General features: G+C 51.4%; 2 protein-coding genes across 6 annotated transcripts in view; one reads left to right on the top strand and one right to left on the bottom strand.

The window, feature by feature from the left end:
• DNMBP (dynamin binding protein) overlaps positions 1-13,056 on the top strand; it is an 84,026-nt gene extending 70,970 nt beyond the window's left edge. For all 4 annotated transcript variants that reach the window (XM_074959561.1, XM_074959562.1, XM_074959564.1 and 1 more), the window contains 5 exons: positions 4,827-5,159; positions 5,697-5,879; positions 5,961-6,159; positions 6,380-6,846; positions 9,262-13,056. In XM_074959561.1, coding sequence (XP_074815662.1) covers positions 4,827-5,159; positions 5,697-5,879; positions 5,961-6,159; positions 6,380-6,846; positions 9,262-9,447 — 1,368 coding nt within the window. In that variant the 3' untranslated portion in view covers positions 9,448-13,056. The remainder of the gene's footprint in view (positions 1-4,826; positions 5,160-5,696; positions 5,880-5,960; positions 6,160-6,379; positions 6,847-9,261) is intronic.
• Positions 1,287-23,857, bottom strand: part of ABCC2 (ATP binding cassette subfamily C member 2) — a 71,644-nt gene continuing 49,073 nt past the window's right edge. The window contains exons 29-33 of one of the 2 annotated variants that reach the window (XM_074959560.1): positions 17,912-18,070; positions 16,961-17,127; positions 13,958-14,152; positions 12,614-12,762; positions 1,287-1,436 (exon numbers count right to left, since the gene is read on the bottom strand). In XM_074959560.1, coding sequence (XP_074815661.1) covers positions 12,633-12,762; positions 13,958-14,152; positions 16,961-17,127; positions 17,912-18,070 — 651 coding nt within the window. In that variant the 3' untranslated portion in view covers positions 1,287-1,436; positions 12,614-12,632. Of the gene's footprint in view, positions 1,437-11,557; positions 12,763-13,957; positions 14,153-16,960; positions 17,128-17,911; positions 18,071-23,857 lie in introns of those variants that run through there. The other variant, XM_074959559.1, reaches the window with a different exon arrangement.

Here is a 23,857-nt window from a genome sequence, read left to right as displayed (position 1 = left end):
TAGTGGTGATTATTCCATCTCTGGAACAAGGAGATTGGTTCTTGACCGCCAGGACACGTATTTCCACACATCGATCCTACCATCCCACAGATGAGTCCTCCGCTTTACTGTGGGTTAGACCCATTACCAGTACAGAGTACTCCATCTTGGCCTCTTGTCGGCCCCCAGGGGATCATGATCAACCCATTCTTAGATGACTGTTTCCTCAGGGCCTGCTCCTTCGAAGAAGTCCTGTGGGCCACCCACGGAACTATAGACGTGTTCATGAACCTGGGCCTACAAATCAATGTCCAAAAATGGTCCCTGCCTCTGGTACAACGCTTGGAGTTTATAGGGGCTGATCTCGACTCATTGCAAGTGAGGGCACTCCTTCCACAGCACAGATTTCATAGCCTGTCCGCGCTTGCAGAGTCAGTGCAAACCAGCCCTCAAATGCTGGCCAGACATTGTCTCCAGCTTCTGGGGCACATGGCAACTGGCACGTTTGTAATGTCTCATGCCAAACTTCACATGAGGTGCTTGCAGACACAGTTCAGCTTGGTTTACAGGCCAAACAAACCTCTCTCGATGCTTGCCAGAGTCAAACACTCCCTGGACTGGTGGAAAGACCCAGCAAACGTTTGCACGGAGGTCCTGTTCAGTTAACCCCGCCCCGACATTACTTCTCATTACAGACATATCCTTTATGGGTCAGGGTGCTCACCTCAACAACCTCACAATTCAGGGCAAATAGTTGCTCACAGAGGTGACTCTCCACATCAACCTCCTCGAACTCAGGGTGGTCAGGAATGGTTGCACCCACTTTCTCCCACTGATCAGAGGTACACACACGAAGGTCACGACAGACAATGTTGCATGCATGTACTACATAAATCATCAGGGAGGCACCAGATTGTCCTCCCTATGTGCAGAAGCGCAAAAACTCTGGAACTGGTACATTTCCCACAATGTTCTAATATCAACAACCTGCTGCCCAGGAGTGCAGAATACAACAGCGGACAGTGTCAATCTCAAGGTCTCACGTGACCATGAGTGAGAACAGAACCCAGCAGTACTCTGCATCATATTCTGTCAACAGGGGACACCAACAATTCCTTGTTTGCTACGTAGCTGAGCAGGAAGTGCCCACGTTACTTCTCCAGGGCCAGCCTCGGACAGCACTCCGTAGGGGATGCTCCCCTTTTTCCATGGAACAAGGGCCTTTACGCCTTTCCCCCATTCCCTCTGCTGTTAAAAAGAAAAAAGAGCAAACGTCATACTGATTGCTCCCACCTGGCCAAGACAGACGTGGTACCCATAGCTGGCTGTGTGTCCATTGATCCCTCTTCATCCCTCTCCATATCGCCTCTCACAGAATGAAGGGTGCACTCTCCATCCCAACCTGCGGATACTCCAGCTCAACTGGCTCCTTCATGGTTCCTGTGCACAGAGAGCTCCTGCCCCAAGAAGGTACAGGAAGTGTTACTACACAGTAGGAAATTGGCAACTCATCATAATTACCTACAGAAGTGGACCAGGTTTCAGGTTTGATGCAATTCCAGGTACATTACCTAGCATCCGCTACTCTCCCCGTGATGTTAGACTACATTCTGACTCTCAATAAGTCAGGACTATCTCTCAGTTCGCCCAAAGTACACCTGGCGGCCATTGCGACTTTCCATCAGCAAATAGAGGGATACTCAGTTTTCTCACACCCAACTACAAAGAGGTTCCTCAAGGGCATAGCAAACCTCTTTCCCCAACACAGACATCCAATCCCAACATGGGACCTGAACTTAGTTTTTAAGAGCCTGACTAGATCACCCTTTGAACCTATGGCCACTTGTTCACTCACATATCTGTCACTGAAGACGGCATTTCTGGTCGCCATCACATTGGCAAGAAGAATAGGGGGAGATGGCCGCACTTTTGGCACACCCCCCCCTTTTACAGTCTTCTTTCATGAGATGGTTACTCTCAGGCCACACCCAAAGTTTTTTCTCATCTTTCACATGAACCAACCGAGTCACCTCCCGTCCCGACCTTTTATCCTAAGCCTCACCATGATAACGGAGAAGCCATACTTCACATGCTAGATGTTAGGAGAGCCCTGGCCTTCTACCTGGAGAGGACAAAGGCTTTTTAGAAAATCTCCTAAGCTCTTCCTTTCCTTTGCCGATAGGTCTAAAGGTGTGGCAGTATTGGCCCACAGACTCTCCAAATGTGTCTTGAACTGTATCAAACGCTACTATCAGGTTCGCAGTGTCATACCTCCATCTGGAATCCACATACACTCCGTGAGATCAATTTCCTCCTCTGTCGCCTTCCGCAAGAATGTCACTATCTCGGGAATCTGCAGAGCAGCCACCTGGGCGTCTGTGCATACCTTTGTAGAACACTATGCAATAACTGGGGAGTCTGCTTCCAATGCTAGCTTTGACTCCATGGTATTATCGTCCATAACAGGCTCGACTCCGAAGCCTCAGCCTCCCATCCGGGATACTGCTCAGGAGTCACCTAGGGTGGAACACCCATAGGGACGCTACTTCAAGAAGAGGAGGAAGTTACTCATCTTGTGCAGTAACAATGGTTCTTTGAGATGTGTGTTCCTTTTGGTGCTCCACAATCCACCCTCCTCCCCTCTACTTCAGAGTTCTTCATCGGGATTCTGCGGTAGAGAAGGAACTGAGGGTGGTTTGCCCGTGCAGCGCTAATTAGCCTTGAGGCAGAGTATGAGGGAGGGGGAGCACATGTGCGGGCCGAACGGACATTGCTATCAAAGATCTCTGATCAGTAACATGGGGGTGCACGTACATCGACAGTGGAGCACCCATAGAGGGACACATCTCGAAGAACCATCATTACTGCACAAGGTGAGTAACTTCCTCCTCTTTGGTGGTCTGGATGGGCACAGTATGCCACCAGGCAATCTTAACTTTGAATTAACAAGGTTTTTTGTCAGTGAATTTCCTAGTTTTTTTTAACCGAAAGACACTTGATGGCAGGACTTAGTAGTTATTTAGGAAGCTGTAATTGTGTACATGTGTAGCTGTACTCCTATGATAATAGTAAGGATGATAATCGCTAGCCTTTACATAGTGCTTTTTGTCAGTGAAGCCCAAGGAGGGGAACATCATTAATCTCATTGTACAGATGAGAAAAGTGAGGCACAGAGAGGTGAAGTTAGTTGGCCAAAGTCACCCAGCAGGCCAGTGGCAGAACCAGGAATTGAGCCCAGGTTTTTTGAGTCCCAGACGGTTGTTCTCGTCACGTGGTTGTGTCATTCCTAAGAGCTCCCTCCACCAGTACACTTTTTGTGATCATGGAATGGGGGTAATGTCATGCTTTGAAATGATTGGTGTATGTGGTTAACAGGATGCATGAGTGATTGGGGGACTATTCCTGGTGAGAGGCAGAGAGGTGATTGGGGGGTCCAGTTTTGTCTGAGAGATGGGTTTGAACAGGGGGAGATTTAGGGTGAGACCAAAGGTGTGTGGGACTGAAGAGGAGGGAAGATTGAGCATGAGACAGCGGTGATGACTAGGCGATGATTTAGGCAGAAGCACGGTGTGACTGGGGGATTTAGTGATACAAGAGGGTGATTGGGAAAGAGGGTGACATGGGGGTTGACTAGCGAGGAAGGATGCTTTAGGGTGAGACACTGACGGGGATACATTAGACTGATACTGGGCTGAGGAGCAGGAACGAGTTGCGGTGGTGGGGAGGAATTGAGGTAAGACGGAGATGCAGAATGTGGTATTGTAAGGGTCGAGTTCGGGCAAAATGCCATGGCCCGTGACTAGAATGAGACCATGAGAAGCGATTCGGGAGGTGGGTTAGGCTGAGGTGCAGGGTGGCCATTTGGATGGTGGTTTTGTCTGAGAGTTGGGAGGTAACTGGGATGGAAGCTTCAGCCTGAGGCACAGTGGAGTTGACGGGAGTGATTTAGGGTGAGACATTGAGGTGGCTGGGAGAGAGGGTTTAGGGTGAGGTGCGCCAGCAGGAGATGTGGGAATAGTGTAGGGAAGAGGTTCTCAAACTTCTGCAACCTGAGGCCCCCTATTTTGATGTACAAAATTCAGCAGACTCCCGCCCCTGCTTCATCCCAGCCCCTCCTCTTCTCCTCCTCTTTTTGCCCCCTCCCTTGAACACACCCCCCCATCCCTGCTTCCCCCCTCCCTCCCTCCCTCCCAGGGCCTCCTGCACACTGCTGAACAGCTGTTCCCCGGTGTGCAGGAAGCCCTGGGATGGAGGGGGAGGAGTTGATAAGCGAGGCCCACAGACCCCAGTTTGAGAAACGCTGGTGTAGGAATATGCTGGGACAGAGGAGAGAGAGGGCAGAGATGGCATTGTGCTGCATACCAAGCTGTCACCAGTGCAGGAATGGACACTGCTGACAAAAGGGTACAGGGATTCGGACCCCAGGCACAGCATGTGGTCCTACCCTGTGTGGCTTATTCCTACCCACAGACCTGCCACTTTGGAAACACTTGTATAGCTTGCCAGGTCGCACTGGATGGAATTGACAAAGAGGGAAGATTCAGGGTGATCCATGGGGCTGACTCAGGAGCCCCAGGGGGAGATGGCTTAGGAGGTGATTGGGGCAAGGGGCGACTAGGAGCTTTCTGATGAAGGTGAGTGAAGGGTAACGTAAATTGAATCTCAGTCCACGTTTAGTGCCAGTGAGATGACTCTGGCTGTCGAATCAGGACAGCTAGGACGCCCCCAATCCCTAGCTAGATAAATCCGTGAATAACCCTGACTAACCAGCTGCCCTGGCTGAGAGAGGCTGAACCAGGAAAGAGAGGGATGCCCTATCACCTGCCTATTGTTTTACTGTCTTCCAGAAAGAGAGGACGGAGCGGCTGGTGATCTCCCCTCTCAACCAGCTGCTGAGCATGTTCATGGGGCCGCACAAGCTGGTGCAGAAACGCTTTGACAAGCTCCTGGACTTCCACAACTGCACGGAGCGGGCGGAGAAGCTGAAGGACAAACGGACACTTGAGGAGCTGCAGTCGGCTCGCAACAATTATGAGGCGTTGAATGCCCAGCTGCTAGATGAGCTGCCCAAGTTCCAGCGCTTTGCCAAGGAGCTGTTTGCCAGCTGCTTGCGGGGCTATGCCAGGGCTCACTGCGACTTTGTGCACCTGGCGCTGGGGGAGCTGAGGCCACTGCTGTCGGTGAGTTCCCAGAACCCAGCCAGGCCCAGCTCAGCAACAGGGGCAGGGGATGGAGCAGGGAGGATGTGATTGCAGATGCTCCTGGCTCACTGCAGACATGTTGCCTCTGTGGAGTTTGTTTCTCGTGTGTCAGGGGAGTTTCTACTTCCTGAGGCTTGTCTCGCTTGTGTGCGGAGCTGTGCCTGTCGCGTCAGACTCTGGCTTCCCCTCGAGGCTACGCCTGTAGGCTCCCCGTGCTCCAGGGGATTGGATACTGTTGGTGGCAGGGGCTGCTGTGAAAGGTGCTGGATCAGCAGACCTGGGGGCTCACTCTCTGGCTGTCCCCACCCTCTGTCAGGGACCGCAGGGGAAGTGGCAGGATAGGCTCACCCCTGCCCTGCCAGAGGGGAGTTCCAGGGCTGGCTCCGTCCTGGCCCTGAAAACTGGTGCAGGTTCTAGATCAGCATCTGGCTCGTCTTCCATCCCCTTTGGCTTCTGGGTCTCTGGGTTAGCAGCGCTCTGCTGATGGCTGCTTCCTACCCTCTGCTCCTGTTCCAGCTGCTGCGAGTGGCTGGCAGGGAGGGGAACCTCATCGCCATCTTCCAAGAGGAGCACAGCCGAGTTCTCCAGCAGCTCCAGGCCTTTACCTTCTTCCCGGAGTCCCACACGGTTGCCAAGAGACCCTTTGACAGGAGGAACGTGGAGCACCAGTCTGCCAGGAGGCAGCCACTCCTGGGCCCAGTGAGTCTCTTCTGCCTTGTTTCGGGGGCTTGGTCTGGGGAGCCCCAGGGGCTTTCTCATGGGTGTCTTGTTCCCCTCCAGCCCAGCTACGTGCTGCAGTCGGATGAACTCCGAGCTGCCCTCCTGGCCAGGTACCCCCCGGAGAAACTCTTCCAGGCAAACCGCAATTTCAACGCAGCCCAGGACCTGGATGTCTCGCTGCTGGAGGGTGATCTCGTGGGCGTTCTCAAGAAGAAGGACCCCATGGGCAGCCAGAACCGCTGGCTCATTGACAATGGAGGTAGGTGGGGTTCTGTGCCTCCAGCAACACAGGGTCTTCCCTGACTCTGCCATCGGCCTGGATCCATGAACAACTAACTGTAACCCTCCGGGGACAGGCGGCCATTCTGGCCTGTCTCCTGTGGTCTCCTCTCTGGTCTATCATCCTCTCCCCTTTGACCCACTCCCCTCTCCATGGGAGCCTTTTCGTTTCTGACTATGATCCGCTCCCTTCTCCGCAGTGACCAAAGGCTTTGTGTACAGCTCCTTCCTGAAGCCCTATAACCCACGTCGCAGCCACTCGGACGTCTCGGTGGGCAGCCACTCCTCCAATGAGTCTGAACACAGTAGCTCCTCACCCCACAGCAGCAACACCCTGACCTTCAACTCCAGTGGCATGACCATGACCTTCACCCAGAAACCTCTGCAGGACAGTGCCTCTCCAGCGGATACATACCACTCCCTGAGGTCCCCCTCCGAGACAGATGCTGCCTCCCCGCCCCAGGCTGGCTCCTCTGGTAGAACGGTTCCCATGGAATCCAACCCGCAGCCCAACATGACACCAGCTCACCGACGCGACAGTCGCCCTGAGCCGAACAGCAGCTCCAGCGCCCGCAGTGGGCACCCTGCCAAAGCATACCTCAGGCCGGCGCCTTCGCTGGAGGACAGAGACTCGGGGCTGGAGAGCAGCGAGTCTGAGGGCAGCCAGGTAAGCCCCCCTGCTGTCTTTGCTCTATGGTGGAGGGGCTGCAAGTCACACCCTTCCCTGGGCAGAGGCTGAACCCTCCCTTCACTAGGGAAGGGGTGCTGGCACGTGTGAGGCAGAGGTTGATCTGTCCTCTTTACCCAGGGGGTCCTCAACCCCAACTCTGACCCAGGCCCCGCCCCCACTCCACCCCTTCCTCCAAGCCCCCACCCCGTCCCACCTCTGCCCTCCCCCAAGCATGCCCCGGCCCCCCTTCTCCCTTTCCTCCCAGCGCCTCGAGACCGCCACTGAACAGCTGTTCCGAGGTGGGCAGGAGGCAGTGGGAGGGAGGGAAGGAGTTGATCAGCGGGGTCACTGGTGGGGGGAGGCACTGGGTGGAGAGGGGTGGGAGGAGAGCTCACCTGCTGGTGGGTGCTAAACCACCTGCTAATGTTTTTTCCATGGTTGCTCCAGCCCTGGAGCACCCACGGAGTCAGCACCTATGGACCTCAACCCCGTCTCTTGTGAGGAATGTGCAGACTCCCAAGGCTAGGTGGGAAAATGGGTTGTACAGGGTCTCTCGGGCGTGGGACAGCAAGTAGATACCTGCCTTTCAGGACCAGCCCTTCTCCATATTTTCAAGTAGAAAATCAGCCTGGCTAGTGACCAGGACAGGAGAACGGGGCTCTGGGAGTGATTGCCCTAGAATTCTTTGAGGGGGTCGACAAGCATGTGGACAAGGGGTAACCAGGGGATCTAGTGTACTTAGATTTCCAGAAAGCCTTTGACAAGGTCCCTCACCAAAGGCTCTTAAGCAAAATTAGCAGACATGGGATAAGAGGAAAGGTCCTCTCAGGGATCAGTAACTGTCTGTCTAAAGGACAGGAAACAAAGGGTAGGAATAAATGGTCAGTTTGCAGAATGGAGAGAGGTAAATAGTGGTGTCCCCCAGGGGTCTGTGCTGGGCCCAGTCCTATTCAACATATTCATAAATGATCTGGAGAAAGGAGTAAACAGTGAGGTGGCAAAATTTGCAGATGATACAAAATTACTCAAGATAATTAAGTCCCAGGCAGACTCTGAAGAGCTACAAAAGGATCTCTCAGAACTGGGTGACTGGGCAACAAAATGGCAGATGAGATTCAGTGTTGATAAATGGAAAGTATTGCACATTGGAAAACATAATCCCAACGGTGTGTACTTATAAAATGATGGGGTCTAAATTAGCTGTTACCACTCAGGAAAGAGATCTTGGAGTCATTGTGGATAGTTCTCTGAAAACATCCACTCAGTGTGCAGCAGCCATCAAAAAAACTATCAGAATGTTGGGAATCATCAAGAAAGGGATAGATAATGAGACAGAAAATATCATGTTGCCTCTATATAGATCCATGGTAGGCCCACACCTTGAATACTGCGTGCAGATCTGGTCACCCTGTCTCAAAAAAGATATATTGGAATTGGAAAAGATACAGAAAAGGGCAAAAAAAATGATTGGGGTGTGGAACAGCTTCCATATGAGAAGAGATTAATAAAACTGGGACTTTTCAGCGTGGAAAAGAGATGATGAAGGGGGAGATATGATTGAGGTCTATAAAATCATGACTGGTGTGTAGAAGTTAAATTAGAAAACATTATTTACTCCTCATACCATAAGAACTAGAGTTTACCAAATGAAATTAGTAGGTAGCAGGTTTAAAACAAACAAAAGGAAGTATTTCTTCACACAACGCTCAGTCAACCTCTGGAACTCTTTGCCAGAGGATGTTGTGAAGGCCAAGACTATAACAGGGTTCAAAAAAGAACTAGATAAATTCATGGAGGATAGGTCCATCAATGGCTATTAGCCAGGATGGGCAGGGATGGTGTCCCTAGCCTCTGCTTGCCAGAAGCTGGGAATGGGCAACAGGGGATGGATCACTGGGGGAGGTTTAGGTTGGATATTAGGAAAAACTTTTTCACTAGGAGGGTGGTGAAACACTGGAATGCGTTACCTAGGGAGGTGGTAGAATCTCCTTCCTTAGAAGTTTTTAAGGTCAGGCTTGACAAAGCCCTGGCTGGGATGATTTAATTGGGGATTGGTCCTGCTTTGAGCAGGGGGTTGGACTAGATGACCTCCTGAGGTCCCTTCCAACCCTGATATTCTATGATTCACTTGATGATTACCTGTTCTGTTCATTCCCTCTGGGGCACCTGGCATTGGCCACTGTCGGAAGACAGGATACTGGGCTAGGTGGACCTTTGGGCTGACCCAGGATGGCTTATGCCCTTATGACCCTGGGAGATAGTGCTTTCCCCTTGCTGTGCCTCAGTTTCCCTCTCAGAGTGTGTCTGAGTAATCCTCACAGCACACAAAGAACTACATGATAGGGTTGATCCTAGCTTGTTGTTCCTCAGGCCCGGCCCAGCTCTGACCCGCTTTCTCCCCTGTCCCTCTAGGTCTATTATGCTGTCTACACCTTTAAAGGCCGAAGTCCAAATGAGTTGAGTGTTTCAGCCAATCAGAGACTCAGGATCCTACAGTTTGGAGATATCACGGGCAATCGAGAGTGGTGGTTAGCTGAGGTGCATGGGAGGCAGGGCTACGTGCCATCCAGTTACATCCGGAAGACAGAGTATACGTGAGGCTGTACCATCCCCACAGAGAGAACCAAGTTCTGGTGCCTTAATCCCAGCTGGACCATGTCAGAGACTTGGGGGCAGGAGGGCTCTGCGACCCCTGCTGGGCTGAGTCAGCGTGTGAAACACCAACCCTCCAGCCCTGGAAAGCCATGCAGTATTGCCCGTGGTGCTGGACGGTCCAGGACCGGCAGGGGCTCTGCCCCGCCCAGGCTGCAGGCAGTTGGCCTGGTGACCGTGGCTTGGCCAGGGGCAGGGAGGTTACAGTGCAGCCTGTGCAGCAGGAATTCATGTTGTTTCCTGTCCTGTCTCTTCCTCCAGCAGGGCAAGTAGCTTCCCCTTAGATCTAGCTGCTAGAAGCTGGCTGGGCCTGACTGGGCAGAGCAAAGCCAACTCCCTGGAGGAAGTGGCCTCCTCACGCGGGCCACAGTGCTGCTTCCTGCCTGTGTGCGGCATTTCCTTTTCCTTCAGGGTTTCTGGTTTAATGCAGATTCCCTCTTTAGCCAAGTACCATTAAAAGCAACCAGGGCTGTTGAGAACAGGAGCCCCACAGCTCCTCAGCAATGAGCATTGGGAGCACAGGCCAGGCTCCCTCACCGGGCAGGGGGGTAGACTGTAGCTGGGAAGTTGGGGCTGGAGTACGGTACCTGCTCAGGGTGGGATTCTGCCCCTTCCCCCGCTCCATATAGAGGACCCATTGTCACTGGTTATAAGCCATTTGATTCCACAGCTGGGGAGACCCATCTCCCCAGAACTGCGTGCCTCCCTTGGGGGAGCTGCTGGTCTCCTAGGGTATTTCCTGCTGCCCATGGCCCTGTAACTCGCAGCGCAGACAGGCTCACATGCTCAGCTGAACCATGGGCGATGGGCAGGGCTAGCTTCCCAAGTCCAAGCCCCCCAAGCCTGCTGGGTCCTACCTTGGGCGGCTAGCCTGTGCTGCAACAGCCCCTCTGCTGGTGTGAATTCCCAGCACGGGCTGAACGAGCGCACGTGGGATCTGCCCGTGCTGGGAATTCACCACACCTCCCTGCAGTGGAGACATCCCGGGGTGGGGCGCTCCCAAGCCCTCGTTTCAGGACTAGCAGCCCGCCGCTGCTGTGGGAGATACGTGATACTCCTTCCCACAGCGCCCAGCAGGCAGCAGCTGCCCACAGCGACCCCTGAGTCCAGTCGTTCAGATGAGCCAAAGGTAAGACAGCAGCCTCACCACCCTGTCACTCGAGCCATTTCCCCTCCTCACCCTGGCCCGCCACCAGAACTTGGGAGTCCGTCCCTTTGCTCTGACATGCATCCCAGAGTGCTGTGAGGGGCTGGTGAGACTCAGGCAGATCCTTTGGCAAGAGTGTAGGTTAAAGGCATCAACACCCCAGACTGCCTGCTAGGCTCTGGCCGGGCGCCCCCGGAATGGGGCAGTACTGTTGGAAGGGTTGTATTTGGGGGCTGCTGCTCCTGGCCCAAGAGACACTTTCCTCCTCCCCCCCCCACTCCCCTGCGCTCTGACAACAGTGTCTGTGTCCCCTAAGTAAAGTGTCTCCCTTGGTGGTGCTCTGGTTTGTTTGCATCAAGTGCCATGTTTCTGGTCAGGGACATGCACATGGCAACGCTGTAAGCAGCTGCACATGAGCCCCCGCAGCCCAGGCCGCAGCGACAAACTGGAGCAGCAGCCACCCTGCTGCTTGCTGCGAGACTAACACAAAGTTTGGGACCCGTGCCCAGAAGCTGCTGGAGTACAACAGTTTATATGGCAAGAATCCAGCAAATGGCGTGTAGTCAGATGGCACAGCTCCTGTGCAGAGGCGATAGGGCGTGCAAGGACAACCAGAATAGCTGTTTCAGGCCTTAGACCCCAGCGTCACACTGGAGCCATGTTTCTGCTTCAGCTTGCAACTCACAATGGAGCCCTGCAGAGCAGCAAACCGGTGCTTAGGCAAACCCTGTGCCTCCTCTGTCCTCTGCCCCTACTGCTGGACTAGGCCCAGGCTTTAGCAAGATTCCTCAGCAACTCCCCCCCCCCCCCCCAAGTAAAATCACAAACAAGTGTTTAAATACCCTTTATAGAGAGAGAATTGCAACCACACACTTAATGGGGCTCCTCAGGGCTCCTGCCTGGACGAATAAGCACCAGCAGGGACCAGGGGAGTGTCAAGTTGTTGGGTGGGCTTGGAGCAAAGCCCAGAGACTGACACTGACTCCAAGTCTTGCGGGGGGCGGGGGGGGGACAGCCCAGGGTTGCAGTCACCTTTCATGGGGATGGAGCTAAGTTTTGCCTGTGCACCCAGCTATTAGTATCAGGAAATTCTGTTCTATGTAGATTTTATACTGCCCTCATCAGTGAGGTGTCTGCATTAAAGCCGTGGGTCTAATGTGTCACGTGGGGTTCACTCGTGCTCTCAGCCTCTTCCCCAGGGTATTCGTCTTTTTACACTGTCCTGACATGCTGTTTCTGCTGGGGAGGGCTGCTCGGAGCAGTGGACCTGGCACTTGGAGCAGAAAGTGAGGAGCTCTGCGATGGGCCATGGTTCGAGCCTTGGACTGGCCCCTGAGGAAGCTGTCTCCTGCCCATCTTTGCCCTTGTGGTAGAGAGCTCCACTCTGCTAGAGGAGCATTACTGTCAACCATGGCCTTCAGGCTGGAGCTTTAGTTACTCTTTCAGCTATGCTGGGCCTATGCTAGTGAGTGCCTTGAGAATAAGGACCAATAAGTAAAATGATTGTAAAAATACCCCCTTGGTCAGCCAAGCTACTCCCACACTGCATGTCGGGTCATAGTCACTCCCTGGGGGTCTGTTAGAGCTGCTGCCCAAGTGCACGTGGGGTCTGGCCTGCGCACGTCTGCATTGAAGCTACCCCCCACAGCGGGGTTTGGATCTGTCCCCTGGGTATGGCAGCAGCAGGTTCAGAGCTGCTGCCTGCAGTGAGGTAAGTCCTAGCCTAGCCCCAAAGCCCCCTCTTCAAGGGACTCAGAGCCCCGTGGCTTCACTCTCTCCTTTAAAGTCCCAGGTGAAGAGGAGTGAAGTCCTGGGCAGGTCCTGCTGCTCGGAGCTGCCAGGCGCACAGAGGCAACAGGAAACAGGTTCTGGCAATCCGCCGTTTGTCCGTCCCAGTTTGTGGTGGGCCCTGCCCTAGGTTCTGACTCTGGAGATGGGTGCTCTAGGGTTAGGCAGGGTGCTCACCCTGTCAGCTCCAGCTGTCCTACAGCACCGTGGCTTGAGCGCTCACGATACCGGCGTCCTTCGCCATGGCAGAGAAAAGGCCTTGCTGCTGGAGCAGCCGCTCAGGGCTGTCATACTCCACGATGCGCCCCGCCTGCAGCACCATCACCCTGCAAGCACAAAGGACACTGGGCACCACAGGACCAGCACTGCTCTCATGCAGCTTCTCCCAGTGCATGCCCTTCCCGGTCCGAGGTTGTCTGCAGCCCCTTCCCCACCCGAGGCAGGACAGTAAATCGCTCCCCGGGCCGGGGCCGGGGCCTGCCTGCGTCGGTCCAAGACGACATAAATGATGCCTCTGCTACTGGAAAGGCGGGGGGGAGCCGACACAGTGAGCTGCAGCCCATGAAAGCTTGTGCGCAAATAAATCGGTTAGTCTCTAAGGTGCCATGAGTCCTCTCCTGTTCCTTTAGGGGGCAAAGGCATCTCTTTTACTGGACCAATAGCTGTGAATGGGACCAGGTTTGGAGCTGCACAGAGATCTTCAGGTCCTCTACGGCCTGTCCAAGATGGGGGGCTAGGCCGCATCTGCACACCCACTTGGTGCAGGCCACAAAGGTGTGCCCAGGGCCCCATCCACACCCCCTCGGGCAGTGGGGGGTCGGAGTCTGCCACCCCTCTCCCACTTTTTTGTGTGTGTATAGCCCCTGCACCTACCAACTGGAGCCTGGCCCCTTGCACTCCACCCTCAACTTGTTGCTGGCGCTGATGGTGGGTACAGTGCCCCTTCTCTTCCGCCCCCCTGCTTGCCAGGATGATGCAAACTTGCCTGCAACTTTCCCCACCCCAAGTGCACAATGATGCGTATAGCAACTGCTCCTGGGGGGGGTCGGGGGTCCAGGATGGTGTGTACAGCACCTCCCCCAAGCCTAGCCACGATGGTGTGTACAGCCCCCCGGCTGGCCACGATGGTGCGTATAGCACCCATGTGCACACACACCCCATTGCTGTCTGCGATGGTGTGTACAGCACACACACACACACACACACCCCCCCGGCTGGCCACGATGGTGCGTATAGAACTTGTGTGCACCTACCCATGCAGAATGGAGTGTACAGCAACTGCTTCGGGGGGAGGGGGGGTTGTCCAGGATGGTGGCTACAGTGCCCTAACCCCCTTCGGCTAGCCAGGATGGTGTGTAAAGAACCTCCCTGGAGCCCCCCGCCCTCCCCTCCCCGCATTGCTCTGCTCTTGGCTGGCCATGATGTTGGGTACAGTGCCCCCACGCTCCTCCCCCACTCCCCTGGCTGGCCATTACGGTGAGTATTGCAGGGGCGCGAGTGTACACACAGACACACACCCACCTGTTGCTGTCCATGATGGTGTGCAGGCGGTGGGCGATGGTGAGGACAGTGCAGTTGGCAAATTCGCTCTGGATTGTTGTCTGGATTAAATGATCTGTTTCCAGATCCACAGCTGCTGTTGCCTCATCGAGGACGAGGATCTTGGATTTGCGGAGCAGGGCTCGGGCCAGACACAGCAGTTGCCGCTGCCCAATGCTGGGGTGGGGAAAAAACACCAGCATTACTAGCACTGACGCTGGGCAGATTGAGAACAGGCCCAGCACCACCTCCACCACAGAGGGCGAGTGAGCGACCAGGAGTAGCCTAGTGGCAGCATTGCACCCTTCCTCGCCTGCCCCATCAGCCAATCACTGAGAAAGGTTAGGCCACAGGGCACGTGGGAGCTGGGCTCAGACACAAGGCTGTCTAGCCCAGCACCAGATGCTGCAGAGGAAGGTGTAAGAATGCTGCTGGCAGCAGATGTTGGAGCCTCTGCCCCCATTAGGGCTCAGATGGACCTCGCTTAGTGAGAGAGCAGCCTGTACCTTGAAGAATTAGACTTAATCATGTAGCAACATTTTTCTTAGCATTAACCACTCTAACACTGGATAGTCTTACTAGCCATACGCATGTCCAGTTCCTTTCGGAAGTGTGTTAATTTCTTGGCTTCAACAACTTCCTGTGGCAAGGCGTTCCACAACCTAATTACACAGGTGGGGGTGGGGAAGCCAGGAGGGTCCTTGTCTGTCTCCTTGGTCTTGTTTTAGAAGACAGGGAAAACAGACATTCCTCATTTAGCCTCTCACTTCGTCAGTATTTTATATAGATTTAGCCCAATATGGCCATTCTTACGTGTCCCCACCCCCTTAGCTGTCTTCTATCGAAGGGACACAATTCCAAGCATGTCACTCGCTCGTCATGTGAGCGTTTTTCCAGGCCCTTGCTCACTCTCATTGCTTGCCTCTGAACCCCCCTCCCCCCCGCCACACACACACATCAGCACTATGCTGAGTGAGATGAGGTGACCGATACTGGACACGCTATTCAAATGCGGCCACATCACTGACTTAGGAAGTATTATGCACCAGTCTATTCCACTGACCTCACACAGAAGCATAGAACTGCAGGGCAGGAAGGCCAGAGCATCTAGTCCAGGCCCCTGCAGTGGGGCAGGCCTACGTCTTAGCTAGAGCAATGGGTCTCAACCTTTTTATAGTTGTGGACCCCTAAAAAATTTCGGATGGCGGTGTGGGCCCCTTTGGAAATCTATTGTCTGCATACATAGGCGAATTCTGGTCAGCCAGTCTTCAGAATAAGTCTTTCGCGGACCCCTTGACATAGGCCAGAGACCCCTGGGATCCGCGGACCACAGGTTGAGAACCACTAATCTAGACCATTCCTGGGAGCTGTTTAATCTGTTCTTTAAAAACCCCTCCAATGACGGCAACTCCACCCCCTCCCTAGGTCGTTTGTCCCAGTGTTTAACTACTGTTACGGTCAGGAAGTTTTTTTCCCGATGTCCAACCTAACTCTCCCTTGCTGCAACTGAAGCCCACTGCTGCTTGTCTTGTCCTCAGTGGCTAAGGAGAACAAGTTAACATCCTCCGCTTTATAACAACTTTTTACATACTTGAAGACTTATCATGTCCCCTCTCAGTCTTCTCTTCTCCAGCTTAAACAAACCCAATTTTTCCAATCTTTCCTCATAGGTCATGTTTTCTAGCCCTTTAATAATTTTTGTTGCTCTCCTTTGGACTTTCTTCTCTGAAGCGTGGTGCCAGACCTGGACACACTAAATCCAGTTGAGGCCTTATTAGTGCGGAACAGAGTAGAAGAATTACTTTTCATGTCTTGCTCACAACACTCCTACTAACACATCTCAGAATTATGTTCACTTTTTTTGCACAGTATTACACCGTTGGTCCACTATGTTTGTGATGCACTATGATCCCCAGATCCTTTTCTGCAGCACTCCTACCTAGGCAGTCATTTCCCATTTTGTATTTATGCATTTGATTGTTCCTTTTGATGTGTAGTGCTTTGCATTTGTCCTTATTGAATTTCATCCTATTTACTTAAGATCAATTCTCCAGTTTGTCCAGCTCACTTTGAATTCTAATCCTGTCCTCAAAAGCATTTGCAACCCCTCCCAGCGTGGTATTGTTCACAGACTTTATAAGTGTACTCTCTGTGCTAGTATCCAAATCATTGATGAAGATACTGAACAGAACTGAATCCAGGACAGATCCCTCAGGACCCCATTCGTTATGCCCTTCTAGCTTGACTCTGAACTGTTTTGTACCCTTTTTGGACCACAGCTGCACTTTGAGAAGAGGTCACCATTGAGCTGGCTACAGTGAGGTACGAGTGTCACTAATATAGTTAATTTACAACCCCATATGGTGTGTGAGTTCAGTTTTTCCTCTCCCTCCAGTGTGCATTACTTGCACTTATCACCAGTGAATTTCATCTTTCATCATGTTGCCCATTCCCCTAGCTTGATCAGGTCCCTCTGAAGTTCCTCCCAGTCATCTCTGGATTTGACTCCCGCATATAGCTGTGTGTTATCTACAAAATCACTGCCTCACTGCTCAGCCTCTTTCCGGACCATTAATAAATGTATTGTACAACCCTGGACCACGTACTTCCCGCTGCCAACCTTTAGCCAGAATGAAAACTGGCTATTTAAGCCTACTCTTTGCTTTCTGTTTCCTAGCCAGTTTTTGATCCATGATGACACTTTGCCTCTCACCTCATGATGACTAGGTTGCACCCACATGCGCCTTGCCTGCCCCCCCCAAACCGCACCCTTCCCCCTGGCCTTGCTGCCCCCCATGCACTCCCTCATTCCCTATAGCCTCACAGAGGGTCATGCATTCCTACAGGGATTAGTCCTGCTGGCTGGCTGGGCTCTTGGACAGCCTAGGGCATGCTCAGGCTGTGCTCTACTCTCCCTGGGAGGGAGGAGGGATGTGTCTCTGGAGCTGGGCAGGCGGTGAGGCCCCCCAAGATTAGCCCACCTACCTCAAGTTCTCCCCTGCTTCGCTCACTTGGTGGGACAGTCTTTCAGGTAGGTCCAGCACGTATGTCTTCAGGTGGGCCAGCTCCAGGGCTTTCCAGATCTCCTCATCCGAGTACTGGTCAAACGGGTCCAGATTCATCCGTAAAGTCCCGGAGAACAACACCGGGTCCTGCAAGGCCAGCACAGGGGTCTCTGACTGCGCTAGGTCTGGGGTCCTGCCAGCCCCAGAGCCATGAGGTGCTTGTAAGCCCATTACAGTTAGACACAAGGGGGGACACCCGCTGCAGCTAAGTCTGCTCTGTTTGGCTCGAGCCAGCTCTGAGCTGTTTGTCCAGCCACACAAACTGGCTGCCCACGGTGCCCACAGCTGGGCAACGCACTGGCTGGAGGGGCAGGGTTAGTCTCCTACCAGGGATGCTTCACCAAGAGCTTGGCCATGCTGCAGCTCCAACAGCCACAGGCTGAGGGCAGGTCACCAGCCTTGCGGATCAGAGGAGCCAGCAAGTCGGTCTCAGCAGGCTGAGTCTAGGCTCCCAATGAGGGACCAGCAGGCTGATCCTGGGCCTGGGCTGAACCACGTCTGGTACCATTTCCCACCGTGCCCAGGGAGCAGAATGGGAGGCGTCTGAGCTTTCGCTTCCAGAGCTCAGGTGGTGCCCAGGGTGGGATGGGCCCCGTCATGCTGTGTCTCCTGCTGCAGCTGCTGTCAGCTCCCCTCCTTCCACACCGAGGGGCTGGGGGCTCCGGCTTGGGCCCCTCCTGCTCATAGTGCCCCATTAGGCTTTGGCTGCCCCACAGTGGCAGGTTGCGATAAGTTAATGAACAGAGACACCTGGGGCATGAAGCTTCTATGGAGAGGCACAGCACCCACCCCACACGTTTGCCCTATTGCGAAATCCCTGGCCAGCTGCTGCCAGAGACCGGGCACGCAGCTCTGCCCGTGCAGCGCTCACCTGGGGGATGATGGTGAGACTCTGCCGTAGGTCATGGAGGCCGATGGTCGATATGTCCACCCCATCAATCATGATCTTCCCTCCTGCAGCCTCCAGGACCCGGAATAGGCAGTTGGTGAGAGAGGATTTCCCAGCCCCCGTCCTGCCCACAACCCCGACCTGTGGAGACAGCACCCTGGGCAGTTAGCCTGCTGGAGCTGGGAAGGCCTGGGGGCCCCCCCCCTCGCTTTAGCCACAGTGGGCAGGTTTTGCTCTGTCGCTCCCACTCACTGGCCCCCTGATTAGTTCTGTGGCTCTTCTCTGGCTGGCTCCCGTTCTCGGTGTCTGTATGGTAGGGGGTGCCCAGCCCTTGTGCTGCCCACACTCACGCGCCCTGCTGTAGCTCTGGCTCTCCCATGGCTTCATTCCCCTGGATTCGCTTTCATAGATATTTAAGTCAGAAGGGACCATTATGATCATCTAGTCTGACCTCCTGCACAACGCAGGCCACAGAATTTCACCCACCACTCCTACAAAAAAAAACCTCACATCTATATCTGTGCTATTGAAGTCCTCAAATCGTAGTTTAAAGATTTCAAGGTGCAGAGAATCCTCCAGCAAGTGACCCGTGCCCCACGCTGCAGAGGAAGGCGAAAAACCTCCAGGGCCTCTTCCAATCTGCCCTGGAGGAAAATTCCTTCCCGATCCCAAATATGGCGATCAGCTAAACCCTGAGCATATGGGCAAGATTCATCAGCCAGATACTACAGAAAATGCTTTCCTGGACATATCCCCGGGTACTGCTGCCCCCTCCCATGCCCACCTCGCTGCCCCTCCCTGTGCCTCACGGGCTGAGTTCTGGTAGCTCATGTTACTGCTGCCCGGCTTCCCAGCTCTCACATGCGCAGTGAGTGCAAAGCCAGGACAGCTCCTTTCCGGTTGGAAGCTGCATGGCAAAGAACCCTCTTGGTGTGTAGGGTCGGCTCTGCTGACCCGGTGACTCCAGTAACCGGTGGGTTCAGATCCCTGAGTTTGGCCAGGCAGATGGGATGAGACTGACAAAGAGACCACTGACATCCTCCGCTCCGGACTTGGGAGCAGGCCTTGCTATTTCAACTAGAAGATGAGGGGAGAAGGTTGGGAGAGACTCATGAAATCTCCATGTCAGGCTTCCATGCTCAGGTGCGGAAAAACCAGCCAAGCAAAGCTATAGTAAGGGCCAGGCAAACACCACAAGGTGAGCGGATGGGGAGCAAGGAGAGACAAAGTACAAATACGAGTGTTACAGTTCATGAGTCCGGCCTATCGAGGTCGCTTCCAGTCCTACAGGGCTGTGATTCTATGTGCTGTTTAGGAGGGATAGGCATAAAAGTAAAGGTGGTGGGGTAGCTGTGATGTTATCTGATTAAAATATGACCGTATAGATCAGTGTTGCAACCACTGTTATATATTTGCAAGAAATCTTGTACAAAGGTTGTCGAGTGAGGTGTCTATGAAAAGGTTATGATTATGCTATTTGTATTTATGTATCATTTTTGTACTTGAAGTTATAAGTATTGGCACTATACCTGGATTGCAAATGTTTGCTCCTGAGGTAACGCCCACAATGTAGCTAGGCAGCACATCTTGGAGGGACTATTCAAATTGAGTGACCCATCCAAGTACATTAACTCACAGTGGACCATGGGAGACGCCCATCTACACTGAATGGAATGTCCCGCTGTGACTAGGCAACATGCATGGACATGGGGCTTGTGCATGTGACTGCAAATGCCATCGTGCTGCTGTAATTTTCCACAGTAAGAACAATGGCATGCTCTCCACATGGCAAAAGCTATAAAAGGCCCTGGAAACACCTCCATTTTGTCTTCAATCCTGCTCCTTATCTCTGAAAGAACTTTGCTACAAATTGACTCTCTAAACAAAGGACTGAATGACCCATCCAAGCTGTGGATGTTCTCCAGAGACTTGACTTAAGCCAGCAGTTTATTCCATCACTGCTACAAGCCTGAACCAAGAACTTCGCAAATACTGTATGTATTTGTTTCTTTTAACCAATTTTAACTCTCATCTTTATTTGTGTCTTTTTATGAATAAACCTTGAGGGGGCTAGGGATAGTTCAATGGTTTGAGGATTGGCCTGCTAAGCCCAGGGTTGTGAGTTCAATCCTTGAGGGGGCCATTTAGGGATCTGGGGCAAAAATTGGGGATTGGACTAGATGACCTCCTGAGGTCCCTTCCAACCCTGATATTCTATGATTTTAACTACTAAAGGATTGGCAGCAGTGTGATTTTTGGGTAAGATCTAAGTTATATATTGACCTGGGTCTGTGGCTGGTCCTTTGGGATCAGAAGAACCTATTATTTGATGAGACTGGTTGTAAAGAACCACTCATCTCTGAATCCACTGTTTTTGGTGGAGATATAAGAACTGGAATGCCTGAGGAAAGTGCCTTTATGTTTTCTTGTTAGCCAACATGGTGAAACAGAAGTTTACTTTTGTTGCAGATTTGGTATATCTTATCGGGGATTAGCCACCAGTCTCGGGGTGTATCTGCCCTATTTCTCAGCAGTTTGTCTTGAATTTGACATCCTCAGTTGTGACCCACTGAGGCATGGTTACAGTAACATTGTACATCAATGATTCAGTAAAGTGTAAAGAAATAAGAGGTAATATGGACAAAACAGAATCTGTTTGGGTCAAAATCATCTTGAGGAGGGATTGTAAAAGAGGTTCTGTTAGGATAGTGTTAGGGGTCTGTTGTAGACCCACAGGGTCAGACTCAGATATGGACAGAGAGCGCTTGAATATTATTATTAGATCAATCAATACTATTGGGAATTGTGTCATAATGGGAAACTTCAACTGCATGGACATAGCTTAGTGAATAAATGCTACTCATACCAGTAGGGCTCAGTTATTCGTGGATGTGATAGACAACAGTTTTCTTCATCAGCTTGTCACTGCACCAACAAGAGGTGATGTAATTTTAGATGGTTGGGTAAGTAGTGAGGATATCACAGAAGAGCTGGTTGGAGGAGCTAACCTTGGATCAAGGGATGACGAGCTGATTCAGTTTAGATTAAATGGAAGGATCATCAAAACCAGGGCATCAGCTATGGTTTTGATTTCAAAAGAGCACAGTTTGAAAAATTAATGGAATTAGTTAAAGAAGTCAACTGGACCGAAGAGCTCAAGGACTTAAAAAAAACCCAAAAACTTGTAGGGAAAGGCTCCAGACCCAGCTGGATGAATAACCACCTCAAAAAAGCGGCAAAGCATCGTGCAGCCTCATGCATCCGACGAAGTGGGTATTCACCCACGAAAGCTTATGCTCCAGTACGTCTGTTAGTCTATAAGACGCCACAGGACTCTTTCGCTTTTACAAATGCAGACTAAAATGGCTACCCCTCTGATACTTGACACCTCAAAAAAGTTATTAGGAGTAAGCAGAGAGCCTAGGGGAATGGTAAAGGGATTAATCAAGAAAACTATACTGTGGAGATTAGAAAATGTAGGAATAAAATGAGAATTTCTAAAAGTCAAATGGTTTAATGTTTGTCAAAGAAATTAAAATAACTAATGAGGTGCTTTAGTTATAAAAATAAGGAAGGATGAGGCTTGGTCACTTTTCAGTGTGGATGGGAGGAGATTAAAGATAACCTAGGTGTTGCCCAAAAATGAAATGAATACTTTGCCTCAGTTACCAATCAGGATGATAATATGGAACGTGTATGAAGGCAGTACGGCTGAGTGAAGTTAACCACATCTGAGGAGGAAGAAAAATTCCAACAGCTTAATGTACTCGAATTGGGGAGAAACCTGATAATTTCCATCCCAGAACGCTGACAGAACTGGCACATGAAATTGCTAGTCTGGTAACAAGGATTTTTAATAAATCTGTCTATTTGGGGAGGTAGTACCATATGACTAGCGAATAACCAATGTTGTACCTATATTTAAGAAACAGAAAAGAAGTGATCCAGGCAATTACAGACCTATTAGTCTGACCTCAGTAATATGCAAGACTTCGGAACAAGTTGTGAAGGAAATAATAATTAAATTCATGGAGGTAAACAAAAAAGGGGATGTAATGCAATATGAGTTTACCAAAAGTATATTATGCCAGAGTAACCTGATTTCCTTCTTTGATAAATAACTGCTTTTTAGATAAAGGAAATCCAGCAGATCCAATACACTTGGACTTCAGTAAAGCATTCAACACGGTACCTGTGGCACTCTGTACCTCAAAGCAGCACCCCGGAACCCCCATATCCACCCTTGTCATATAATTATGATATATTTCATAGAAAGCATGCCATGTAGAATATCATATGAATGGTCATGATCTGCTGAAACACATTGTTCTGTTAAAATATGTATATCATTGATATGGATGAAGTTATGAGATTTTGCTGTATGGTTGCTAATGAAATATGTTGTAAGTCTGAGAATCTCTACTATAAGGGTGATGACCCCCACCCAGGAGGGTGTTAAATGACCATTAATCAGCAGGGGAGTTGTAATCAAGGAATTTACATCTCTATGACTCAGTTGCACAAGACTAGGCCAGGGAATTGCTTAGCTCTGTGACTCAGCAAAGCCCACCAGGACATGCCTGGGCTAGTGTCTTCCAAGCACATGGACTAAGGATATAAAATATGGGACAGTGGCATCATGTTTTCACCTTTCTCCTCCCTCCACCTACACTAGAAGCAACAAAAACACCGAGAAGACACACTTCAACTGAGGAGACTGGTCCCAGGCTTGAAAGGGGAAGCCTGTGTATTAAGAATTGTAACATCCAGTAGGGTGAGAAAACTGCTTGATCCAAATACTGCCTAGTCGAATAAGGTTTAAGATTTAGACTGTGTGCTTACTTTTATTTTCTTTGGTAACTATCTCTGACCTTTTATGCCTACCACTTATAATCACTTAAAATCTATCTTTCTGTTGTTAATAAATCTGTTTTATATTTTACCTAAAACAGTACGTTTTGGTTGAAGTGCTTGGGAAATCTCAGTTCAGTTTACAAAGGCTTGTGTATGTCTCTCCACACTGAGGGAGGGGCAGACTGGGTAATAAACTTACACAGGTCAGGATTCTGACCAGGCAGGACAGTACAGCTCTGGAGTGCCAGGCTGGGGAGCTGAGGGGAATTAGAATCATAGAATATCAGGGTTGAAAGGGACCTCAGGAGATCATCTAGTCCAACCCACTGCTCAAAGCAGGACCAATCCCCAACTAAATCCTCCCAGCCAGGGCTTTGTCAAGCCTGACTGGTGCCTTTCTCTGTGTGATTCGTGAGTGGCTCTGGGAGCATGCATGCAATCTAGCTGAATGTGGGGCTCCACACGCTGTTGTGCTGAGTGATAACAGCACCTGGAGGGGTTTGCTGTTTGTCCCTAGCAAAACATTGGCAAGACAGCCCAAGCTGGAGAGTACAGTGGTACCCCAGTTCCAGGTTTTACCCCGGGGATCCTGTCACAGAACAACATGGAAAATTACTAATTAGAGGAGATGGGGATTAGTACAAGAATTGCAAGATGAATAAGGAACTGGCTAAAGGGAAGAAGGCAACGGGTTGTGCTGAAAGGTGACTTGAGGGAGGTCACTAGTGGAGTTCTTCAAGGAACCAATTTTATTCAGTATTTTTATTAATATTAATGACCTTGGCACAAATAGTAGAAGTGTCCTTGAAGACAGGAGTGACAGATATGGGATGCAATTCAATAATACAAAAGTGTAAGCTCATGTACTCAGGGTCTAATAATAAGAATTTCTGCTACAAGTTGGGGGGGGGGGCTCATCATTTGGAAGTGACAGAGGAGGAGAGAGACTTGAGTGTGTGGGTTGGTCACAGGATGACAAGCTACCAATGTGATATGGCTGGAAAAAAGGCAAAGTGATCCTAGGATGTATCAGGCAACGCGTTTCCAGTGGAGAGAGAGAAGTATTAATGCCAC

This window comes from Natator depressus, chromosome 7, assembly GCF_965152275.1.
Source record: "Natator depressus isolate rNatDep1 chromosome 7, rNatDep2.hap1, whole genome shotgun sequence".
Classification (NCBI taxonomy): Eukaryota; Metazoa; Chordata; order Testudines; family Cheloniidae; genus Natator; species Natator depressus.
This window is presented reverse-complemented; position numbering and strand designations above follow the sequence as displayed.